Source organism: Furipterus horrens, unplaced genomic scaffold, assembly GCF_987537825.1.
Source record: "Furipterus horrens unplaced genomic scaffold, mFurHor1.1.pri manual_scaffold_10, whole genome shotgun sequence".
NCBI lineage: Eukaryota > Metazoa > Chordata > Mammalia > Chiroptera > Furipteridae > Furipterus > Furipterus horrens.
This window is the reverse complement of record NW_028327180.1, coordinates 63,836,847-63,863,340: the sequence shown is the minus strand read 5'-3', so window position 1 is coordinate 63,863,340 and position 26,494 is coordinate 63,836,847. Positions and strand designations below refer to the sequence as shown.

The following is a 26,494-nucleotide window of genomic DNA, read 5'->3' as shown; positions in this document are numbered from 1 at the left end:
ACGCAAGAAAAGATTTGTGCAGTGTATGAAGAATGTGCTGTGACAGACTGAACAAGTCAAAAATGGTTTGCAAAGTTTTTTGGCACTATTGATATTCCAGCCAAATAATTCTTTGCTGTGGGGTTGTCTTACGCATTGGAAGATGTTAGCAGTACCCTGGCCTCTACCCATTAGAAGCCAATAATGGGAGATAGCCGATATGCTCAAAATAGTTATGATGAAAATGAAAAATGTGTCTTTTATTTTACAGAAAAAATTAAATGGATTTTTCTTGCCAACCTAATATGAAGGTAAATCGAGACCATAAAAAGAAAAGATAACCAAAGCATCCATTTAACTGACACCTGCCAAGCCAAATAAAGGCTCTTTAACAATAAAGTGGAAGTGGAGTCACATCTCACATAGCGGTTTGGTTAAGACTCTAAACCAAGATTGCCTGGGTTTATATCCTGGCTTTACTATTTAACATCTCTGTGCCTGTTTCCTCATCTATATAATGAGGATAATAATGATAATCTACTTTATAAGATTGTTATGATGAATATATGATGGAATATTTATAGTGATTAGATCAGTGCTTAATACATAACAAACACTGTATCAACATTTATTAATTAAATAGAAAAATACAGGCAGTAGGCTCTCTAAAGTTATTATGTAGATGGTAGGTCCTGGTCCTCTAAAGTTACTACTTTAAAGCAAAATAAAATAAAATACATCTCAAAGCCAAATTAGAATTGAAAAATTCCTTAGAGACCCAAAGATTCTAACCCGAGAGGTACAGGAAAAATACGACTTTTGAGTAGGCAACCATAGATTCACCTCTCCCATCTCAGACCTGTTTCAAGACATCTACTCATGGGCAACAATGGGCAAGGCGCTCAGGAACCCTAAATACTTTTCCTTTCCTTTAGTGGAGAAGAAGAGTTAAATTCTCAAAGGGAAGTGACTCCACTGGAACGATTCAATAAAATTATTATTCTAATCATGATTGGGCAATCAAGAAATGTATAGATAAGCATACAATCAAAAGGCAAGCGGGCAACATTTTCTACCTGACAAACATTCTCCTTGAGTGCAGCTCCTCCACCTCGTTCACCCTGCAGTTTTTTAGATGCAGGTATCCCATGTTCGTTTTCCATACCCTCTTCAACAGCCTCCTTGGGGCTTGCAGCCGTCCTGTGTGCCATCAGTTCTCCCTTGCAGAGAAAAAATAATGCCCCACATCTGCATTATTGATGTCTCCTCCATGTGACCCCCTCCCTCTGGGCTGCTATTTGTCTAGCCATCAGCACTTACAGATGTTCAGCCAATCACGTGGGCGGACTGCATGCAATGTTAGTTCTAACCCTGCTGTGATTGGGCGGGTAGTGGGCGCCTCATGCCCTGCCACTAACTGCTCTGAGGCTGTTCCACTGGAACTTTTTGAGCTGTTCCATTTTAAGGTTTCACTAAGGGAGAGAAAACATTCTTAAGTTTATTTGATTACTTATTTGTCCTTCCAAGATCAGTGTTTCCTAAATAATGCCCCTCTTGGGCGTTCTATTCAAATTGTCCTGGAAAGAAACATTTTTTATTATATATAATGTGTGATGCTGTTCTGACTTGTTTTAATGCTCTTTTAACCTGCTTTGTAAAAGCCAGACATAGCATCAATAACTATACTGATGCTCTACAAGTTAACAGTTTTAAATCTATCTCTATTTTCTAAAAGCTGATGTTTACAAATATTAGTCTAAAATCAAGCCATTGATGATGTCAAGAAATAAGCAAATGAGTGTTGCCCCTAACTGCAGCAGTCTCAGTTCTTTTAAAGGGCAATATCTAAGTTCATTTGGATTGCATGGTTACTGGACATTGTGCTCTTTGGTTTTTAGAAGAAGTTTACTTTCATGATGAAACAGTTGTATATTTCATCTGACACCTAGAGCATAGGATGCGATCTTATAAAAAAGTCATACCCACAGTTGCCATATGTGTCTTGACTGATTTTTACTAGGATCAGGTTATCCTGTTTCTCCAGGATTCCTTATAGCCATTAACCATTTTAGCAGAATACTGTTCTTAAGTAAACTCAAGGGAAAGAGGGATGTGGCCTCTACTGTGAAAAGTAGCTTCATTTCAGAAGGTCAAAAGATTAAGAACTGAGTAATACCTCTGAGCCTGGAGTTTCTCTTGATGAGTCTTCATTTTTCACTTTTTTATAATGCACCCTAGCTGTAGCATGCCTTTGCCGTTTTCGCCTCCTTGGTTTATCAAACATCTTGGTAGTGCCTACAACAGGAAAACGGGTGTTACTTGCTAGCAAATGATATACATGTCCAAGAACTCCTATCCTCAATTAAAGGAGCCTCATAGAATTATGGAATGTTAATAGTAAAAATTAAGCTTAAAACTTGTTAATTCTCCAACTCTGTAGATGAGAAAAACAGGGGCAGAGAAGAAAAGAGACTTACCCAGAGACTATGTAAGTAGTTTGGAAATTAGCTACAGATGTATAAATTCTGCCTTGTGCAGATTAAATAATAAATGTATTGGTAGGTTCCTTAAAGCAATTTCATTCTATAGCAGTGATTTTAAACCATTTTCATCTCATGGCACACATAAACCACTAAAATTATGTGGCAAATGCCCTGACTGGCGTGGCTCAGTTGGCTGGGTGTCAATGTACAAAGTGGTAAGTTGCCGGTTCGATTCCCAGTCAGGGCATAAGCCTGGGTTTCGAGTGTGGTCCCAGTCAGAGATGTTTCTTTCTCATGTCGATGTTTCTCTCCCTTTCTTTCTCCTTCCTTTCCCTTCTCTCTAAAAATAAGTTAAGAAAAAAAATTCTGGGACACACCAAAAACTGTATTTTTATTGCTCTGACAAAAATAAATAGGTATAATTTTGATTCATTCACACTGGATGGCTACTGTTGTACTGGCTTTTTTTAAAATTTGACAATCTAAGGGAAAAGAGGTAAGTGGCCCTGACTAAATAGGTATTGCATGTTTTAAAAATTCTTGCAGCACACTGGTTGAAAAATCAGTTCTCCATGGTTGAAATTAAAGACGTTCTAGTTCCTCAAAGGACTTTAACATCCTATAGATGGGGAGAAAATCTATTTACTAGTCAGAAAAAAATACTGAAACTTGGAATCCAAGATTAAAGTAAATTATATCACAGTATGACTTAAGGGATTAAAATGTAAAGTTGAAACATAAAATTTGGTTTATAGGAAGGGGGAAAAAGACCTCCCCCAATACATTTAGTGGCTTAAGTGATATTCATACAGTGGTACTATAACCTTGAATATCCAACAATATAAAGTGAATGCATGGTCTAATCTGGCATATTAAGAAAATGAAATTACAGGTCTTTCATTTTCTATTATACATATTTTAAATCTCTGTTAGAGAAATATCAAGAACTTAAAAGGATATTTCATAAAATGTTCCAAGATAATCAGGCTAGGTATCAACATAAAGGTTGAACTCTGGGAAACTGCCTTTGTTCTCTTGGACTGCCTAATGGAGATGAAGAAGCTCTGCTATCAAAGCTATTGATAGCCTATGATTCAAGGAAGAGTTAATATAATGGCAGAATAAAGGTTCAAAATTCTCACAAGCTGAAACATTTAGATGAAATATACAAAGGATAACATGCAGACTGTATGTTTTATTAAAAAACTGAAACATAAAAGTATAGGAAAGAGCTGATATTATTTTGTAAGCAGTTTTTTTTTTTTTTTTTTTTAAAGGCAGGAAAGCAAAGTGATAAACCTAAGGAATTACAATTACGCACAAGGTTAAAATAACCTAACATTATTGCTAATTTTACTTGCTAGAAAACTTAATCACGGGTCACATTTTAAAAAATGTTTATTTAAGACCAGAGGAAATAAAATTGTCCCATGATACCCTTCGCTGGCAGATTACATCTGATGCAGTAGGCTCAAATCTGGCCTAATGTCTCAGGATATGACAGTAATCAATAAATGTCACTGGCAGACAAAGGATCAAAGTGGTTAAAAAAATTGGCCTGGTGCTGGCCTGGTAGCTAAGCTGGTTGGAGAATCATCCTGTACACCAAAAGGTTGTGGGTTTGATCCCCAGTCGGGGTGCATATGAGAAGCAACTGATTGATGTTTCTCTCCTCCCATCCTCTAAAAATCAATAAAGTTATCCGTGGGTGAGGATGTTTTTAAAAATTGGCATGGAAAACATCTGGGGTGGATAACAAGATAGAAGTGTGGTAATGAATTTGGTCAAGTTTGGTTTCAGTTACCCAAAACTGCCACCTCTTTCATGTTCAGGTTTCTATAAAATAAGAGATAATATGGATAATATCCTCTTTATAATGCTTTAGATGGGTTAGCAGTAATAATCTTATGCAAAAGACCCAGTAGAGTAAATGCTTCAACTATAATTATTATATCCATTATTGGGCTGAACCAAAGTCACCAAGTATAAGTTCCAGGAGTCAGGTATCAACTTAATCTAAAAATTACTAAGCCCTTAAGAAGCAATCACAATGAGGCTCAAACATAAGCTCTCTTTTTCAAGCATACACTAACAAACTAAAGGTCACAACTATGATAAAAGAAACCAAGACTATTTGTCAAAGACTGGCTTAGGTGATTTGTAATTTCCTGCAACACAGATTCCCTATTTTCTGTCATACAGACTCAAAAATCAAATAAACACCGAGAAAGTAACGATGCAGTCTAGAGAACTATCTAAATAAAAAGTTAAAAAGCTGATTTTTCTCTACTGTCCTAACATTTCCCTATGTAAATTCTAATTTCATTTAACTGATTTCAGCATAAAGCTGAAAATGATGATATAATTTTCAGTGTCATGCACAGCTTCAGTACACAAATTCTGGGTGAACAAGTCTTAGAACTTACAACCTCACTGGTATTGCTTACATACATAACAACTTTTCTAGTTAACTGACAAGGTGCTTCACACTCTTTTTTGCTTTACATTTTTAAAATCTCAAAAATACTCACCTCCACCGAACTCTTTAGAACGAAATCCAGCACTTGATTCAGTAATGTTACTCTCCAAGTGACCAGCTTCATAACACTATAAGTAAAATGCAACATAAAATAAACCCTTTACAGTATATGCCAAAAGCTGAATGGTTTATTGCCATCGATACAGAATTCAGCTGTTTTTTTAACAACTAAAAGAACAACAGTTTGATAATAAAGGGTTCAACAGAAACTTCATAGGGAAAGGCATCAGACTTTTTAAAAAAATGCTCCAAAAGACTAATGACCAGCACATGCTCCGAGAGACAGAGAGAGAGGACAGAGAACAGAGGCAGAGACACAGACTTCCAATATATAAAGCAAATATAGACTATAGCTTTGACTGAAGTGGGAGGAAGAAAAGAAGGGTATGTACCCAGAGACTCACCATCTCAGTTCTATTCCACACCACCCTGTATTTAAAAATCTACCTTTTAAAACTGTATTTATAGTTATTAGATTTTATACAGTTATTTGCTTGATGAATTCTGAATATTAAATAACTAAATCACTGAATGTCTAATTAATATACATTAAAGCAACATTAAAACTCAAAACAAAACATTTAGATGTGAAGAGTAATGCCTAACACATTATATTCCTCTACTACTAATGCTTGTATGAATTAGTTCCATTCCAAGAAAATGTCTTCTCCCACAAGAATATTCTTCATCATGACTTAAAACAAAATGTAGTGGTCACAGAAAATCAATATAATGCATGTTATTCTTGCTATAAAATCCTCAAAGTGTAAGGACAAAACAAGATGAAATACAGCTGTGAATTTCCAAATGCTCACCATATACATTAATAAGTCATAAGAATACTACTTTCCTTATGTTCAGTGTAGATCAGGATCTTACAATGTCAAATAAAATAAAGGAGCAAATGTTAGGTATCCAGTTAAATGGAACAAAGGACTAGAAGACAAACTATCTGAATATTAAAAAAAAAAGCCAACAACACCATTCATTATTCAGATAACCAATTTATAGTTCTTTGTTTAACATTCACCCAAAAGCTGTGGAGCAAAAACAATGAGAACCTTCCCAAACCTACAGTCAGAGAAGAATGCAGAAAATATTCTCATTTTCAACCTCATCAACTTATTTTGTAAGTTAAAATAGATACACTAGAACAACAACAACAAAAATTCACACTACATGAATAAAAACCCCTAAGTTCTCCTTAGAATGAAAAGGACCATAGACCTCTGTAGGCACCTCAGAGGACATGACTAATGCCAATAGCTTCCTTTGCACATACTATGGTGTTAATAGGTATTAACCCAGTGCACCTTTTTAAGTTACCATTACCTCAATAGATAATCCCTCTCTAACTCACTGATTGATCCATCTACAGACAGGGTGGTCCATGGTGCAGTCCCAAGATGAAACTGAATCATGGCTTCAACTTGATGACAAAATATGCCTCACAGTAGCTAGGACCTCAGCTGCAAAGATGACCAGGTCAGTTGGCAGGTCTGATCCTCAAACAGAAATAACGGTTCCTCTCTCCAGAGTCTGTGTCTAGCCATCACCAATAATTGTGGTTCCCTATTGTTCTAGTGCCAAATATAATGCCCATCTCCTTATCAAAAAAGTTAAAATTGAACAGTGAAAGTTATTAATTATATCTAAGGCTTAAAAAGAGAACAAAAATATGACAGAATTACAGATATCAAAGATTTTTAACAAATGTTCCTAAAACAATTGGACATCCAAGTAGGGGGGAAAAAAACTCTTCAAAATGCTATCTCAAAAAATGAAGATGAGACAAAGATCTGTACATAAATTCCAAAATCAAACTCCTAGAAGAAAACACAGAAAGAAAACCTTTCTATTCATTAAATAAACACAAAAAGTACTAATTATAAAAGAAAAAAATTACATTAAAACTCTTCTCATGAAAGACAACTAAGAAAATAAATAGGCAAGCCCCATCCTGGGAATATTTATAGTACAATATCTAACAAAGAACTTATATCCCAAATATAAAAAGCACTACTCAATAGCAACCATAAAAAAGAAATAGCCCAACCAAAAGTATATGTATCCTTGAACAGTCACTTTACAAAGATAAGGGAATAACATATACTAAGGAGCTCAACATCATTAATCATTAGGGAAATACAAAATAAAATCATAGTTAGATATCATTTCATATGCACCAGAGGGGATAAATTTTAAATGACTGACAAACCAAATGGTAGTAAAGATGTAGAGCAAATGAACTCTCACACATTGCTTGTCGAGTGTGAAGCTATACAATCACTTTGGAGAACTGTAGGGCAGGTTATTTAAAAGACAAAATCATGAGCCAGCATCCCACACCAAGAGAAATGAAAATATCTATCCACAAAAACTGAGGAAGAATATTTGCACCAGCCTTAAGATTAATAGCCCTAAAAGGAAAACTGAAATGTCCATCAATAAGAGAAAGAATAAGCAAATTATACTTGGGATACTAATCAGAAATAAAAAATGAACCACTAATTATCATCCTATGAATGTACCTCAAAAACAAATGCTGAATAAAAGAAGCCAGATTAACAAAAACAAACAATACATATGACATTCAAAAACAAGCAAAACTAATCTATGGTGACAGAAGAAAACCTTGCCTCTGGAAAAGATGAGAATGAGAAACTGAATGAAAAAGGCACAGGAGAAATTTCTGGGGTGATGGCTAGGTGGTGCTTACATGGTATGTACAACTATGTATCACACAAAACAATTAAGGTCTATGCATTTTATTGGCATCGATTATATCACAATTAAAGAAAAAGAGTTCTGGGATACATTTGCCTATGTAAATTTAAATTAAATATATAAACTAAATTATGCTTTTCATCTTCTCAGGGGAAAAAAATTAAGCCTCAAACACTGCAGGTCACATTTTAGATTAGAAAACTACATTTAACAGAGCAAGATTATACAAATTAACAATATATTTTAAGTAATCAAGTCTCAAAACTATTGAGGATTCATCTTATTCCTTCAAATCATTCACTTATATATGCCAATTACACCTTAATAAAACTGGGGGGAAATCATTCACTGAACTGGCCAGAATTGTTACTTTCTTTGAAATTTGCATCACCTAACCTCTAGCAGTAATGTAACTATTTTCCATGACTCACCTTGTATGACACTACTACAGTTATCTGATTGCAAATGTTACTTCCATGCTCAAAATATTCAACTGAATTCCTGTTTCCCTGTCCCTTTCCAACTACCTCTTCAAAGAAGCTTGCAAAATAGCTAGGATTTGAATAATACCAAGCCAGGAAAGGAAGTACTGCAGAAAGAAATGATCATACCCTTGCGAGTGTGTAAGGTACAAAGAGGGATGGTGAGCTGTAGTTACAATGTCACAGAAGGTTGTACAAACTGCAGAGAAAGTTTGGAGGGCAAGAGATGAGCCTAAGAATAATTGAGAAGTCCATGTCGTAAGACTACTCTGAGAAGAATAAAAGAATTAAAAGATATAATGAAGTTTTAAAAATAAGGAATAAAAACACAAATAAATTAACATTTACATACTAATACATCATCATCGGCAGCCGTCCGTCTCGGGAGACGATGGTGTAGCTTCTTAAGAGTCTATCTGCACCGCCGAGAATGGTTGTGCAGTCCGACTCGGGAGTGACACGGTATCTGTCTCCTCCCGAGTTGAATCGACATCTTACGATGACGCTGGAGTGTCCTCTCCAGTGAAGCTGAAGCTACAGAGCCTGGGCAGGGTGATATGGAGGGTCTGCTGTTGCCCATGCAGCAGACCCCCCCCCCTCTCTTCGCAGCTGAAGGGTCCAAGGGAAAGACGGAGTCAATACAGCTTGGCTTCAGGTGCGCCGCAGGAGTTGCCGGTGTTGACTACAACGTCAAACCGCCTTAGGGACTCCGGCTCCGGATTTTCTGTCGGGGTTTACTCCCTTAGCCTTTCCCCTGAAGAGGTATGCTGCAAGGCAGCGGAGGTTTTTTGGAGTCAGAGTTTTCCTTCTCTGATGTGCCCTGACTGGAAGATCGAACCAGCGACACTTAGCTCGCAGGCCGACGCTCAATCCACTGAGCCAAACCAGCCAGGGCATACTAATACAGATGAGTGAATATCTAACAAAAATAAAAACTTAATGTAGGATTAAAAAATAGGAGTTTGCGATAAGCTAAAGAAAGAAGTCCAGAAACGCAAATTATTTGATGACAGGATGCAATTTTTCTTTAAAAAAATTTTAACAGGAAATCTATACATCACACAACTGAAATTCTAACATTTACCATGAGTTACTACTCACGGTAAGAGGCATATCATGTTTCCTAAGGTATCAATATCCAGCTATTATCCATTATAGAATTAGAAAAATAATTTTCTATATTCATCTACTATTTAACAAAGCCTTCTTTGCTAATAAAACCAAGCTTATAAAGTCAAAAACTTAAGTTCAAATGTTTCTGCCTGGATTATAGCCTAGCTGGGTCTTTTCAGAGGTGTTATGCAGACAGGGCAACGGGATGTGAGTAGGTTAGTGCCTTGTAGAGACAGAAGTGAAGCAGAAATCTGGTAAGACTTTTTGAGCGCATAACAGAAATTTACAGCAAACAGAAACATTTTCATTTGTAAATAAAACCTAAAACCAAATGATACATATGTCTGCACAAATGCAAAACAGGCTCTTAATACAGGATCTCTCATACTGACAGTCTATAATTTCTAGGTATACATGCATCATTTGAATTGACTAAAATAACATACCTTTTTAGAAAGGCCAAGCTCCCCTTTCTTGGGCATAAATCCAGGGTCTAGATCATTTGATTCAAGAAGTTTCTTAGTTGGTTTTCTCTGACGCTTACTTTCATAATTTCCTGAAACGCATGTACCTTTTCATTAGATGGTGTAGAAACTGGGCACAAGCTAATTGTTAAAAATCTGTATACCCTGCAAAAATGAGTCACCATGTTTTTATGTTTCTCTCAACTTCTTGTGGGGAGGGATAGGGTAGAAATTTATTTACTCTAAAATGTTAAATAAGACAAGAAAAACAGTTCTCAATATAGACAAACTAATGTAAGGATGTCCGTGTGTGTGTGTGTGTATATGTGTAAGTCACAAAAGAACACAGGGAGAGAGAGATCAAAAGGGCAGAGCTGCCTTTATAGCAATTCACTGGTGGTTAAGGACAAAAGAAGTGACGAGCAGCCTGAATTCTGGGCATAAATGAAATCAGGATTAGAATGCTTGTTCTGCTCCTAAATAAAAGATATTCATTTACTTTGTAAGATTGCTCTTAAAAATTATGTTAAAAAGTCTAATAACAGTTTGGCAGACAATATGCAATGAAATAGTAACTATCTTTATTCCATTTAAAGCTTTTTTGATTCTGCCTTACTTGATTAAACATAATTGGGACACTTTTTAAAACATATTCTTGGGAATGTAGAAAGTTACAACCAAAATTTCTTTGTCTGGCTATAATATTCAACAGTTAGAAGATGAATTAGACACAGTATATCTAGATCCAACTCTAATCAAATGACACATATATAGAGAGTAACAAAGTGAAAAGCAATTGCTAATTCACTTCAAGAGAATATTTACACTTAGCTGCTTACTCTGTATGTCAGGTATATTACATTATACCATACATTACATTATGATCTCCACTTTATACATGTGGAAACAAGTTCAGAGGTTAAACAACTTCCCAAGTACCTCGAGGATTGGCAAGCCAGTATCTGAAGCATAAGTTTCATGTGCTTACTCCACACTGTGCAGTGCCTCTCCCCAAAGCCCTGACATCTTGGGTGCTGACTCACATGGTGGTTGATCAACAAACATGAAGAGCAACAATGGAGTAAGGAGAGTAGTTTTTAAAAAAATGCCTCCTTAACAGTGCACTACTAATTTATACTCATTATATCCATTTAGCCAATACGTTAGGGATTTCTCAGGACAAAAGTGGGTAGTTTTAATGTGTAGAGATATACCACTGGCTTTCCATTAGAACACAGTAAAAACTCCTGCTCCCCTTAATCATATCCACTTATATACTTAGCTCCCATGCCTATCTTACCTGGTGCTTTAACTAGCAATTCCTCAGATGGAAGAGCAGGCCGTGGAGAGACTTCCAGAGCCACAGGCACAGACAAGGTCAGCTGTGGCAACTCAGCATGTCCACCTCCAAGCTCTGACTGAGCCAAGGGACCTTCCAAAAATGGAGCCTCCCTTTCAAGAACTGGAGGTTCTTCTTTGGTTGAAATCAAAGAATTCTCATCCACCTGCTTGTTTTGAGCATTAGCTCGACTTCGCACTGAAAGGTTTTCCTCTTCACAACGGGAACTTACCTAAGAGCAAAATATAGGCCAAAGTTGTAACTTTAGTGTCAAAAATAATAATGTACTTTAAAAGAAAAAAATTCTGACACATGCTACAAGCTACTCACAATCAAGTACATATTGTATGGTTCCATTTATCTGAAATACCTAGAATAGTAAAATTCACAGAGAAGAAAACAGAATGGTGATTGCCAGGGGCTGGGAGAGGGGTAAATATCAAGTTCTTAAATAATGAGTACAGAATTTCAATTTGGGAACGCTAAAAACTTGTGGAGATGATGAATGGCGGAAAACAATGTGAATGTACTTAATGCCACAGAAATGTACACCTAAAAATTGTTACAATTGTAAATTTTATGTTATACAATAGTATCCATGGGGCTTATGTTATAAGACCCCCCAGTGGATACTAGTTACCCTGGATAGTACTGAACCCTATATATACTGTTTTTTCCTATACATATCTATAATAAAGTTTAATTTATAAATTAGGCACAGTACAAGATTAACAATAATAAATAATAATAAAAGAGAACGACTATAACAATGTACTGTAAGAAAAGTTATGTGAATGTAGTCTCTCGCTCTCAAAATATCTTATTATACTGTACTTGCCCTTGTTCTCCTTGTGATAACATGAGATGATAAAATGCCAAGCCTATTCCTGAATCTGTGTAATTATCCCTACCTACAGTAAATGGCCTGGTATCATTCATTTCAGAGGATCCCTCGCTGAAGTCTTCATATAGGCTCAATGCTTTCTGGTACATGTTGCCATCAATTGGAACACATCTGTTCATGTCTTCCACTCACAAATTTAATGCCTCTTCCATCTTAAATAAGTACTTATCATGCACTGTTGCTGCAGCTGTTGCATGAGGTACAACAGCAAAACTAGCATGAATTTCTTTTTCCTACTTCACAATTTCACAGAGAGAATTCACTTTCATTGTAGATGTTAGTGACTTCAGCATACAATTTTAAGCAAACTAAGTAGGCATCGAGAGTGGAGAAAGAACTATAGGTATGGGGAACATATTGAAGGGAGGTCAGCAGGGAGGGGTAAGGGGGTAAGGGAGGGAGATGGTACAGAAATTAAGAAGCATAATAGGTGGGAGTGGAGCAGACAGGAAGAGGCTGAGAAAAACTATGCACAACCAATGGACATGGACTAAAAGGGGGGGACAACTGGAGGGAGGGGGGTCACCGGGTGGAGGGGAGCAGAGGAAAGGGAAATTGGGACAACTGTAACAGTATAATCAATAAAATATATTTTTTAAAAAAAAGCATACAATTTTATTGTTGTTGTTGTTTCTTATTAAGCTGAGAACTTACACCTTTCACAGCTTCTTTGGCATATCTGAATTGTCAGCCTCACTACTCTTGCACTTTGGAGACATTATTAAATAAAGGGTGACTTGCAAGCACTGCAATACCATGATGACAGATCTGATAACCAAGAGGGCTACTAAGTACTAAGGGCGAGTAGCATATGCAGCATGGTGATGCTTAAAAAAACAGAGATGACTCATGTTCTGGGAGGGAGAGTAACAGGACAGCAACAGGACAGCAAGAGATTTCATCACGCTACCCAGAATAGCACACAATTTAATACTTACGAATTAGTTACTTTTGAAAGTTTCCATTAATTTTTTTTTTGACTATGGTAATTAAAACTGCAGAAATGGGGAGACGACTATATATATTTTACTATAATTTTTTAAAGGAGGGGGTAAAAATGCAGTTGATTGAGATACACTGAAGCTTATAAACATTCATTAATACTATAGTGATAATCTTAAAAAAAAAAAATCCCTAATGTTACCAATTAAAGCAGCTAATAATGAGCTTCTAATGTTAAGTTGGTAAATATAATAAATGGAAAAGAATTAAGCACTTATTCTGCCTTTCATGTATTTCAAGACAATAAAATGGTTCAATTAATAAGAGATATTGAGAGAAATTGCCAGTTAATAAAAAGATATGTCTTCATTTTGTTAATTCCTAATGAAATTGATATAGGCAAAGATTTTCAATTGATATTTATTTATTTATATTTAGAGGGGGAAGGGAGGTAGAGAGGGAAAGACATCAATCAGCCACCTCTCACACAGCTCCAGCTGGGGACCTGGCCCACAACCCAGGCATGCATCCTGACCAGGAATTGAACCAGTGACCCTTCACCTTGCAGGATAATGGCCAACCCACTGAGCCACACTAGTCAGGGCTTCAACTGATACTTAAAAAATCATTAGGGAAATGAATGATGGGGAGCAGGACTATCTTTTGGAGGCAAAGTAATTACTCAAGTACTGTTTCTTGATCAAAAGAGGTAAAACCTAACTTAAAAGGGAGGAATCAGTTAGTCATCACTGTGAATAATATAACTGGATGTTAAATACCTTCTAATGTCATGCAATATGTAACACAGTATCGCCTATGATGTAACCCAGCTAAAAATGTTTAACTTCAATCTATCAAATTGTTAGTTATAACTTCCATTTAACAGGAAACATAGAAGGTAGAGAAATGAGCTTAGTAACACCTATTAGGAAGCAATTGCACACAACTGCATTATCTAAATATGGTACTTGCATTGCTTAGATAGACGGGGTCATAAAAAAGGGAACTTTTCTGAATTCAACAACCAGATATGGCCCTGGTTGGTGTGGCTCAGTGGATTGAGCACAAGCCTGCAAACTGAAAGACTGCTGGTTCGATTTCCTGTCAGGGCACATGCCCGGGTTGCAGGCCAGGTCCCTGGTTGGGGGTGTGCAAAAGGCAACCAACTGATCAATATTTCTCTCACATATCAATGTTTCTTTCCCTCTCTTTCTCCCCACCGCTCAAAACAAACAAACACAATCTTTAAAAACAAACAAACAAAAACCAACCAGATATAGGTAATCCTAGACTGGATACATATTTGGATAAAACAAATGTAAAGGTTAGGGGACAATTGTGGAAATCTGAATACGGATTTGTTATTAGATAAACTGATCATATTAGATGTGATCATGTTAAATCAGTTATGAAGAAAAATGTTCTATTTTTCCATGGTGCATATTATTTAGGGACAGAAAGACAAAATGTCTCTAATTTACTTTAAAATACTTCAGATTAAAGAAATTGAATTTAAAAATAAGTCAAATAAGGTATAATAACATTTGTTTAAAAAATCAGAATATTACACATTTTTATATTGTTTTTTACTAAACATTTATTTCTAAACCACTAAATACACCTTGAAAGCAAAGGGGGAAATACACACACACACACACACACACGCACACACACAAAGTACAAAGACTCATCTATGCATTTCCTGTATAACTAGTATACGCTAAATATTTTGCCAGAAGCTGGAGGTAAAAAACTGAAAAGGATCCCAGAGTTAAGAAAATTATTTTCCTGTGAAGACAAAATATGATATTGAAGGAAAAATTGCAGCATCCTAAAAGGACAAACAAAAGATTGTAGAAATGTTGGAACACACCTTGTGTACATGTTCCTGTACCTTCTTTTGTTTTTTCTTAGGAGCAAATATCTGATCATATTCTTCTGTATATTCCAGCAGCCATTTGCTTGGCTTCCTAAGGCGTTTCTTCTCTGACCGTACAACTAAAAGAAGAGAAGCAAGTTCAGTATTAACTAAAAAGTAAGAAGAAAACCCAATGTTTCCATGCAGCCATTTCTGTACCCCAAAAGCTACAGAAATGGGGAACTCTCAAAAACTCTGGATTAAGTGTTAAGAGAATAAAAATGATTTGCTATGGTTTATCTTACGCAAAAGTTGGGAGGGAAAGAATTTAGTTGCTCTGTAGACACAACACACAGCCTATCCTGCCTTAGGTAAAAAATGAAGTTGAAATTAGTGTCCTATAATGATAGATACAATTGACATTAAAATACAGATTCTAAGTCAGATAAAATCATAAAATACATCATGAATTATTTAAAATTATATCTCTCTGGAATATTCAGAATATTCAATGAATATTCACATAGTATTTACTAATCAGCACTACCACATGAATTTCAAACATGCTTTACACATATTTCATTATCAATGTTGCAGTGAGTTACTTTAGAAAACAGAAATGTTCCTAAATAGAATAATCAAAATACATAATTATTTGTATACCAGTATCTCAATGACATAAAAAATGCACACCATGTATGTCAAAGTCAGAAAATAAGATGAAAATATAGAATTTTGGGTGCTTACTTAAAAAAAACTTCTTGTAGTATTTTATGGTCAGACTATCAAAGTATCACACCATTTTTCTTTGAATTAATGAAACAAGTACCTATTATAATTTTCCTATAAAACTTTGTTTAATGCACTTAACATGTTACAGTCATTTTACTATACCATAAGCTCTTTAAGAGCAGAAGGTAATGCTTACACAATTCAGGATACAGTCTACTTAAGAGGCGAGAGGGATGATCTCAGAGAAAGCTGTTTCTGACTCAGCTGAATGTGGCAATGTTGTTCTTCCAGTAAAAGGAACACAAAAGTTAAGGCCAAAAACAGTCACAGGCAAGTTTGGCAAAGGCTCTTATACTCCTCAGATAGCACATATGGAAAAGAAACAAGCCATAAAACTTTCATTTTATCAGGACAAAACATGGGAAATAATTTCTTCACACTAATTCAAACTGCTGTAATTTCATAGTAGTAGTAAACAGTACTAATATCCCGTTTAGTTTTTTTAAAGATAATGTAAAAGGAGTTGAAAACTGACATGGCTTTTTCTAGCAGCTTTATTCCTAATTGTGAAATCTTGGCAACAACCAAGATATAAGTGAATGGATAAATCAACTGTGGTATATTCAGACAATGGAATATTATTCAGCACTAAAAAGAAATGAGCTACTGAGCCATGAAAAGACATGGAAGAAACTTAAATGCATTTTACCAAGTGGGAAAAAAAGCCAAGCTGAAAGGGCTATATAATATGATTACAACTATATGACATTCTGAAAAAGGCAAAACTATGGAGACTATAAATAGTTGCCAACGGGCTGGGGTGAGGGTGGGGTTTAATTAGGTGGAGCAAGCACAGAGAATTTTTAGGGTAGTGAAAATACTCTGTATACAGATACCACATGATGGATAAATGTCACTACATATGTGTCCCAATGTACAACGCCAAGCATGAACACTAAGGTAAGTTGTGGAGTCAGGGTGATTATGATGTGACAGTGTAGGTTCATCAATTGTAACAATGTACCACTCTGGTGGGGTATCCTGACTCACAGATACAAAGAAAAAAAAACCTGATGGTTGCCAGATGGAAGGGGGAGTTGAGGGGCTGGGTGAAAAGGTGAAGAGATTAATTTAAGAAGTAGAAATTGACAGTTACAAAATAGTTACTGGGATGTAAAGTACAGCTTGGGGTATCTAGTCAGTAAAATTTTAAGAACGATATATGGTGCCAGGGGGGTAGTGGGCTTACGGGGGATGGGGAGGCCACCTCATAAGCTATATAAATAGCTAATCACTATGCTATAAACCTGAAACTAATATAATATTAAATGTCAACTGGAAATTTTTTAATTAAAAAAAAGATTAAAAAAGAAAACAAGATGCAACTATGTATCTTCTCTACAAAATATATCACCTCACCAGAGCACCAATATATATACAAAGAAAACACTGACAGAATTGACAGGAGAAATAGGCAGTAAAAGTATAGTATAGTACAGTACAGTATAATATAATATTGAAAGAGGTGGCTTTCAATAATTAAAAAGACTACCAGACAGAAGATTAACATGGAAACAGAGAACCCGAGCATCAGTACAGACCACCTCAACTTAACGAACGACACACAGAACGCAGACTCTTTCTCAAGCACACATGAAATATTCTCCAGGATAGATCGCATGATAAATCACAAAACAAGTCTTAAGAAGTCTGAGAAGATTGAAATCATACCAAGCATCTTTTCCAATCATAATGGAATGAAACTAAATATCAATGGCAGCTGAAAAACTGTCAAATTCAGATATGTGGAAAGTAATGCACTCTTGAACAACCAATGGGTTATAGAAGAAATTCCATAAAAAATTAGAAAATATCTTGAGACAAATGAAAAAGAAAACACAATATGCCAAAACTTTCAGCTACAACCAAGGAAGTACTAAGAAGAAATTTATAGCAGAGTGCCTATATTAAGAATAAAGAAAGATCCTGTATCAAAAAACTAATTTTATACCTCTAAGAATGAGAAAAAACAAACCAGTGTTGGCAGAAGGAAATAATAAATACTAAAACAGAAATAAACAAAATAGAGAATTTAAAAAGTATCAAAACTAGGAGTTGTTTTTCTGTAAACAAAATTGACAACCTTTAGCTAGATTAACTAAAAAGGGAGAGAAAGAAGACACATCTAAAATCACAAATTAAAGAGGAACTCTAAACAATTACCGGTATACGCGAACAAATTGTATGACGTAGGCCTGGCCAGGAGGCTCAGCGGGTTAAAGCCTCATCCCATACACCAAAAGGTTGTACTTTGGATCCCTGGTCAGGGCACATACCTAGGTTGTGGGTTTGAACCTAGCTTGGGGCTCCTAAAGGAGACAAATGATCTATGTTTCTCTCTTACATCAATGTTTCTCTCTCTCTAAAAATCAATAAATATATCCTTGGGTGAGGATTTAAAAACATTTTGTATGACTTAGAAGAAATGGATACATTTCTAGAAACAATTTACCAAGACTAAATCATGAATAGAGAACCTGAACTAAAAAGATTTAGTCATCAAAAACCTCCCAAGAAAGAAGCAACGTAGGACCAGATGGCTCTACTGGAGAAATCTACTATGCATTTAAAAAAGAAATAATGTTAAATTTTTCAAACTGTTTTTAAAAACCAAAGAGGAGAAGACATTTCCCAAACTCATTTTATGAAACGAACATTACTGATTAAAAAAATTTTTTCCCTTATGAACATTGATGCAAAAAATCATCAATAAATATTAGCAAACTGAATCCAACAGCAGTGTATTAAAAGGATTATATACCATGACCAAGTAGGATTCATTCCTTGGGTTGACAGTTAAATCAATAAATGTAGTATAGCACATTAACAGAATGAAATGAGAAAATCACAAGATCGTCTCAACTGATGCAGGAAAGGCTTTACAAAATTCAACACTTTTCTTGATAAAAACATTCAACAAACTAGGAAGAGAAAGAAATTATTCAAACATAATAAAGGTAACATATGAAAATTCCACAAGTTCGCAGGATATTCTATGGGGGGCGGGGGGGGTGGGTGGGTTGAGGAAGGGACTGAAGCTTTTTCTCCAAGCTCAGGAACAAGGCGAGGATGACTACTCTTCCCATTTCTATTTAACACAACACTAGAAGTCCAAGCCAGAATCATCAGGCAAGAATTAGAAATAAGACATCCAAACTGGAAAGGAAAAATAAAATGATCTCTGTTCACAGAGGACATGAAGTTGTATGTAGAAAACCCTAAAGATTCCACACAATAAACAAAATCCTTTAAACACTAATAAATTCAGTAAGTTGCAGAATACAAAAATCAACACTCAAAACTCAATTGTTTTTATACACTATTAATGAGCAATTCAAAAGGAATTTAAGTAAATAATCCCATTTACAACAGCATAAAAAATAAAATACTCAGGAATAAATTTAACCAAGGATGTGAAAAAGTTGTGCACTGAAAACAACAAAACATTGCTGAAAGAAATTAAAGGCACGAATAAATGGGAAAATATCCTGTGTTCATGGACTGGAAGACTTCATATTGTCAAATGTCTATATAAGAGCTCCCTTCAGATTCACTATTACCCTATCAAAATCCCAAAGGCACTTTTGCAGAAATAGAAAAAACCCACCCTGAAACTAACCAAAATAATCTTGACAGTAGAGAACAACGATGGAGCCTCATACATTCCATTTTCAAAACATATTACAAAGCTACAGTAATCAAAACAATATGAGCTTACCACCAAGACAGATATATACATCAATGGAACAGAATAAAGAAACCAGAAATAAACTCTTACATGTATGATCAAATTATCGTTGACAGGGGAGCTAAAACTACACAATGGAGTAGTCTCTTCAATAAATGGTGTTGAGAATAGTGGATATCCACATGCAAAAGAATGAACATGAACCCTTATGCTACACCACATACAAAAATTTATTCAAAATCGATGAAACACCTGAATCTAAGACCTAAAACTATACTACTTCTAAAAGAAAAATTAGGGGAAAAGATTCATGCCATTGGGATGAGCAATGATTTCTTTGATACTACACCAAAAGCACAGATAACAAAAGCAAAAATAGATAAATTGTACGATATCAAATGTACAAATTTCTGCACAGCAAAGGAAACAATTTAACAGAGTGAAAACATCTGTAGAGTGGAAGAAAATATTTGCAAACCATACACTAGATAAGAGGTGACTATGCAGAATAAAGAATTCCTACAACTAACGAAAGACAACACAACTTAAAAATGGGCAAAGAATGTGAATAGACGTTTCTTCAAAGGACATGTACAAATGACCCACAAGCATATGAAAAAATGCTCAACATCACTAATCAACAGGAACTGCAAATGAAAACCACAATGTGATTTCACCTCACACCTGTGAGGATGGCCACTATCTAAAAAATAAAATAAAATAAAAATAAAAATAACAAGTGTTTTAACCAGGCTCATCAAGAAAAAAAGAGGACCCAAATAAATAAAATGAGAAATGAAAGAGGAGGAATTACAACTGATACCACAGAAATACAAAGGATTGTAAGAAATTATTACAAACAACTGTATCACAAGAAATTTGACAATCTACACGAAATGGACAAATTTCTGGAAACATATAATCTTCCAAAACTGAATCAAGAAGAAACAGAAAGCCTGAACAGACCAATAACAAATAGTGAAATTGAAACAGTAATCAAAAAACTCTTGGGCACACAAAAGCCCTGGACCAGACGGCCTCACAGGTGAATGTTACAAAACATTTAAGGAAGAACTAACTCCTATCCTTCTCAAACTATTCCAAAAAATCCAAGAAGAGGAGAAACTCCCAAACTCTTTCTATGAAGCCAGTATTACCTTAATTCCAAAACCAAGTCAAGACACAACAAAGAAAGAAAACTATAGGCCAATATCACTGATGAACATAGATGCTAAAATCCTCAACAAAATATTGGCAAACCGATCCAGCAACACATTAGAAAGATCATACACCATGATCAAGTGGGATTCATCCCAGGGATGCAAGGATGGTTTAATATTTGCAAATCAATAAACATAATACACTATGAAAACAAAATGAAAGACAAAAACCACATGACCATATCAATAGATGCTGAAAAGCATCTGGTAAAGTACAACACCCATTTATGATGAAAACACTCAGCAAACTGGGAATAGAGGGAGTATACCTCAACATAATAAAGATCATATATGAGAAACCCGAAGCCAACATCATACTCAATGGACAAAAACTGAGAGCATTCCCCCTGAGATCAGGAACAAGACAAGGACGTCCACCCTCCCCATTCCTATTGAACACAGTCTTGGAAGTTCTAGCCACAGCAATCAGACAAGAAAGAGAAATAAAAGGCATCCAAATTGGAAAAGAGGAAGTAAAGCTGTCATTATTTGCAGACAACACGATAGTATACATAGAACACCCTATAGGCTCCACGAAAAAACTACTGGACCCAATAAGTGAATGTGGCAAAAGAGCAGGGTACAAAGTCAACATTAGGAAATCGAAGGCATTTCTGCACACCAACAATAAAATGTCAGATAGAAACAAACAAAAAATCCCATTTACTATCGGCAGCAGCCGTCCGTCTCGAGAGACGATGGTGTAGCTTCTTAAGAGTCTATCTGCACCGCCGAGAATGGCTGTGCAGTCCGACTCGGGAGTGACACGATATCTGTCTCCTCCCGTGTTGAATCGACATCTTGCGATGACGCTGGAGTGTCCTCTCCAGTGGAGCTGAAGCTACAGAGCCTGGGCAGGGTGATATGGAGTGTCTGCTGTTCCCCATGCAGCAGACCCCCCCTCTCTTCGCAGCTGAAGGGTCCAAGGGAAAGACGGAGTCGATACAGCTTGGCTTCAGGTGCGCCGCAGGAGTTGCCGGTGTTGACTACAACGTCAAACCGCCTTAGGGACTCCGGCTCCGGATTTTCTGTCGGGGTTTACTCCCTTAGCCTTTCCCCTGAAGAGGTATGCCGCAAGGCAGCGGAGGTTTTTTGGAGTCAGAGTTTTCCTTCTCTGATGTGCCCTGACTGGAAGATCGAACCAGCGACACTTAGCTCCTAGGCCGACGCTCAATCCACTGAGCCAAACCAGCCAGGGGCCAATTATGTACTACTTCCTTTAAAATACCCAAAACCACTTAGTACTGCCTCCCCCTCCCAAACCGGGCCAGTTTCAGAATACGCCAGTCGGAGCTACCGTCTTTCAGAAAAGCAGAAGCCCACGGCTCAGTATTCCCACAGTTCAGCATTTCAGGTATTTCCCACTAATTCATCCATGCTTGGTTAGGCAGGGCCCCACCATTCCAGCCTCATCAGCCGAGCTGCCGTGTTCTCCAGGCAGGTGTCCCAGTGGGTCACCTCCTTCTTACTCCAGACCTCGTAGTAAATCCCATTTACTATAGCAACAAGAAAAATAAAGTACCTAGGAATAAACTTAACCAAGGAGGTAAAAGACCTGTACTCAGAAAACTACATAACACTGAAGAAAGAAATTAAGGAAGATACAAATAAATAGAAGCATATACCATGCTCATAGATGGGAAGAATCAATATCATCAAAATGCCCATCCTTAAAAAAAAAAAAAAAAAAAAATGCCCATCCTACCCAAAGCAATTTATAGATTCAATGCAATCCCTATTAAAATACCAATGACATATTTCACGGACCTAGAACAAATACTTCAAAAATTTATATGGAACTAAAAAAGACCCCGAATAGCCACAGCAATTTTGAGAAAGAAGAATACAGCAGGAAGAATCACAATACCTGATACCAAACTATACTACAAAACCACTGTGATCAAGACAGCCTGATACTGGCATAAGAACAGACATATAGATCAACGGAACAGAAGAGAGAGCCCAGAAATAAACCCAGGTCTATGTGGTCAACTAATATTTGACAAAGAGGGGAGGAACATAAAATGGAATGAAAAAGAGTCTCTTTAACAAATGGTGTTGGGAGAACTGGACAGGGGCATGCAAAAAAATGAAACTAGACCACCAACTTACACCATACACCAGAATAAACTCAAGATGAATCAAAGACTTAAATGTAAGCCGTGACACCATAAAAGTCCTAGAGGAAAACATAGGCAGGAGAATTTCAGATATCCCATGTAGCAACATTTTCACTGATATCTCCTAAGGCAAGGGAAATAAAGGAAAGAATAAACAAATGGCACTATATCAAATTAAAGAGTTTCTGCTCAGCAAAAGAAAACATTAGCAAGATGAAAAGGAAACCAACCGTATAGGAAAATATATTTGCCAATGATACCTCAGACAAGGGACTGATCTCCAAAATATATAAAGAACTTATACAACTCAACATCAAGAAGACAGACAACCCAATTAAAAAATGGGCAAAGGACCTGAACAAACATTTCTCCAAAGAGGACATACAGAGGGTCCATAGGCATATGAAAGAATGCTCAACATCACTAGCCATCAGAGAGATGCAAGTAAAAACCACAATGAGATACCACCTCACACCAGTCAGAGGGCCATCATCAACAAATCAACAAACAACTTGTGCTGGCAAGGATGTGGAGAAAAAGGAACCCTAGTGCACTGCTGGTGGGAATGCAGACTGGTACAGCCACTACGGGAAACAGCATGGAATTCCCTCAAAAAACTAAAAATGGAGCTGCCTTTTGAACCAGCAATTTCATTGCTAGGATTATATCCAAAGAATTCTGAAACACCAATTCGAAAGAACCTATGCACCCCTATGTTCACAGCAGCGCTGTTTACAATAGCCAAGCTCTGGGAACAGCCTAAGTGCCCATCTGTAGATGAGTGGATCAAAAAACTGTGGTACATTTACACAATGGAGTTCTGTGTAGCAGAAAGAAAGAAGGAACTTCTACCATTTGCAACAATATGGATGGAACTAGAGACAATTATGCTTAGTGAAATAAGCCAGGCAATGAAAAGAAAAATACCATATGATATCACCTAATACAGGAAACAAATAAACAACACAAACAAATGAGCAAAATTAAACTAGACATATGTAAACAAGGAGTAGACTAACAATGACAAAGGGGAAGGGAAGAGGGAGAGAAGGGGATAAGAAGGGGAAGGGTCAAAGAACATGTATAAATGACCCATGGACATGGACAACTGGGTGGAGACTGACTGTGGGAGAAGGGAGGGACAGGGTGCAGAGAAGGAATAGGGAAAAAAGTGGGACAACTGTAATAGAAAAACAAACAAAAATTTTTAGTGGGGGAAAAAATAAAAGCAAATTAAATAAACAACTGAGCCAGCAAATCCCTGCCCTCCCCCCCAAAAAACCCTCACATGTAGGAAAGTAAACAAAAGAAAATATAAAGTATGGAAATGCAATTTCAGTGAATATTAGAAGGACAAGGATTTTCCTTCACACTGCATATTTTTCTCCCTACCTGATCCCTCCAGAATTTGGCATTCTGAAGAAGTAAGCAATGACATAAGGTTCTTTGCATAAAACTAGCAAGACCAGTTGTTAATAGAGGTTTTGTTGATCACGACTTTGACTGGAATGTCATGCCTAAAGGAGGCATGCCTGGGTTCTGGATGTTACCAAAAAGGCCTGAGGAACTGGGACTGACTTTCGAAGGTAATAAAAGCCCCCGAGAAAAAAGGCCTGGTACCTTAGAGGGTTGTGAGGTCAATGGCAATCTTTCCAGGGAAGGAATGAAGGTTGCTTTCCTGAAAGATGGCTAGAAGGGACCTTAAGGCACAATGGAAAACCCAAAGGACATGGAAAAGACAGGTGTTTACAGGCAAGGCTGAATGGCAGGTATGTGCCTCAGCTCCTGTGCCCTGAAGGGCAAACTGAAAGTCACCCTAAAGCAGCGGTTCTCAACCTGTGGGTTGCGACCCCTTTGGGGTGGAACAACCCTTTCACAGGGGTCGCCTAAGACAGTCGGAAAACAGATATATAATTACATAGTTTTTATGATTAATCACTATGCTTTAATTATGTTCAATCTGTAACAATGAAAATACATCCTGCATATCAGATATTTACATTACGATTCATAACTAGCAAAATTACAGTTATGAAGTAGCAACGAAAATAATTTTATGATTGGGGGTCAACACAACATGAGGAACTGTATTGAAGGGTTGCAGCATTAGGAAGGTTGAGAACCACTGCCCTAAAGGTTCCTTGTGTAAGTTCTAGCAAAGCAGATGTAAAGATCATACGTGATCATTTGCTGCTCTTACTGTTTTTATGCAAAAGAACAGGATGAATTAAAACTGGACTTAATGCAGTCCCTTTAGTGACAAGGAGGGTAATCTTCAGGAGAAAAATGGTGATTCAAGGAAAATCACGATGCTCAGTGGTAGACTATAAACAAGTGCAGCTAATTGTCTTTAAAGTGTATCCTCATTTAAAATGTTTTCATTTGAAAGTTAAACTTGTCGTCGTTGTCGTCGTCGGCAGCCGTTCGTCTCGAGAGACGATGGTGTAGCTTCTTAAGAGTCGATCTGCACCGCCGAGAATGGTTGTGCAGTCCGACTCGGAAGTGACACGGTATTTGTCTCCTCTCGTGTTGAATCGACATCTTGCGATGACGCTGGAGTGTCCTCTCCAGTGAAGCTGAAGCTACAGAGCCTGGGCAGGGTGATATGGAGGGTCTGCTGTTGCCCATGCAGCAGACCCCCCCTCTCTTCGCAGCTGAAGGGTCCAAGGGAAAGACGGAGTCAATACAGCTTGGCTTCAGGTGCGCCGCAGGAGTTGCCGGTGTTGACTACAACGTCAAACTGCCTTAGGGACTCCGGCTCCGGATTTTCTGTCGGGGTTTACTCCCTTAGCCTTTCCCCTGAAGAGGTATGCCGCAAGGCAGCGGAGGTTTTTTTGGAGTCAGAGTTTTCCTTCTCTGATGTGCCCTGACTGGAAGATCGAACCAGCGACACTTAGCTGGCAGGCTGACGCTCAATCCACTGAGCCAAACCAGCCAGGGTTAAAGTTAAACTAGGTCTGTGATATCATCAAAGATGCTTAATTTACAGGCAAGAAGAATGTCAAATGCCTTGGAACTGGATGTCTTTCCAATAAGACAGTCCTACAGATTTAGAGACTGGTTTGTGGGTTATGTTGCGTAAATAAACATGTGTGTTCTGTTTTCATAGGGCATAAGCCTATGATCTCGTTACCTGAGTGATTGTCTGTACGTATAGGCCTCACTTAATCCTGTCTGCATCGCTGCCTCCTGAGATTCAATGGTTTGGCTGAACTAAGTGGCTGTATTGGTGAAGTACAGGGTGGTCTGTGGGCTTCACTTTAAAATTGATTTCTCTTTTCTATCCTAATGGCTTAGACAGAAAGGGCACAGAGGTCTGAGAGGAAGGAAACCTAAAATATTCTCCTCAGCTCAAACTAAGTTTAATGGGCAAAGGGGTTTTGGACAGGTGTGACGTGCCTGGCACACCTTCCTCCAAAGAAGCCCCTTTTTCCCCCAATGTGGGACACTGGAAAAGTAACACCTGTCTTTTGTCATCTAGTGGTTATGGATTGAATGATGTCTTTTAACCCTGTTGCCAAATCTGCTGCCCCCAGAACACAACAAGGATGCCAACCTGTTAAATCAAGCACGCCGTTGTCTGGGGACGGCCAACTGACCTAGAGTCTGCAAGATCCTTCCCCATGTGGGAAGGCCACCCTCCTCTCCACACCCCCGCTCTTATTAGGGATTTCTGGACCCGAGGGTAGGTAGGACAACAACCATGTCCAGCTTGAAGCAGCTAGAGGCGCACGAGTCCTTTGCCCATTGTCCTTTATAAGATTTATAAAAGGTCTTAAGTATGAGAGGGGGGAACTGTTATTTTTTAATGTTATAAAAAATTAATTAATTATTTTAAAAAAAG

General features: G+C 37.2%; 1 protein-coding gene across 6 annotated transcripts in view; it reads right to left on the bottom strand.

Annotated features, from left to right (window-relative positions):
- NSD1 (nuclear receptor binding SET domain protein 1) overlaps positions 1 to 26,494 on the bottom strand; it is a 158,000-nt gene that overhangs the window by 39,750 nt on the left and 91,756 nt on the right. For all 6 annotated transcript variants that reach the window (XM_090287951.1, XM_090287948.1, XM_090287947.1 and 3 more), the window contains exons 6-11: positions 14,846 to 14,970; positions 11,088 to 11,358; positions 9,770 to 9,879; positions 4,994 to 5,069; positions 2,156 to 2,274; positions 1,056 to 1,199 (exon numbers count right to left, since the gene is read on the bottom strand). In XM_090287951.1, coding sequence (XP_090144077.1) covers positions 1,056 to 1,199; positions 2,156 to 2,274; positions 4,994 to 5,069; positions 9,770 to 9,879; positions 11,088 to 11,358; positions 14,846 to 14,970 — 845 coding nt within the window. The remainder of the gene's footprint in view (positions 1 to 1,055; positions 1,200 to 2,155; positions 2,275 to 4,993; positions 5,070 to 9,769; positions 9,880 to 11,087; positions 11,359 to 14,845; positions 14,971 to 26,494) is intronic.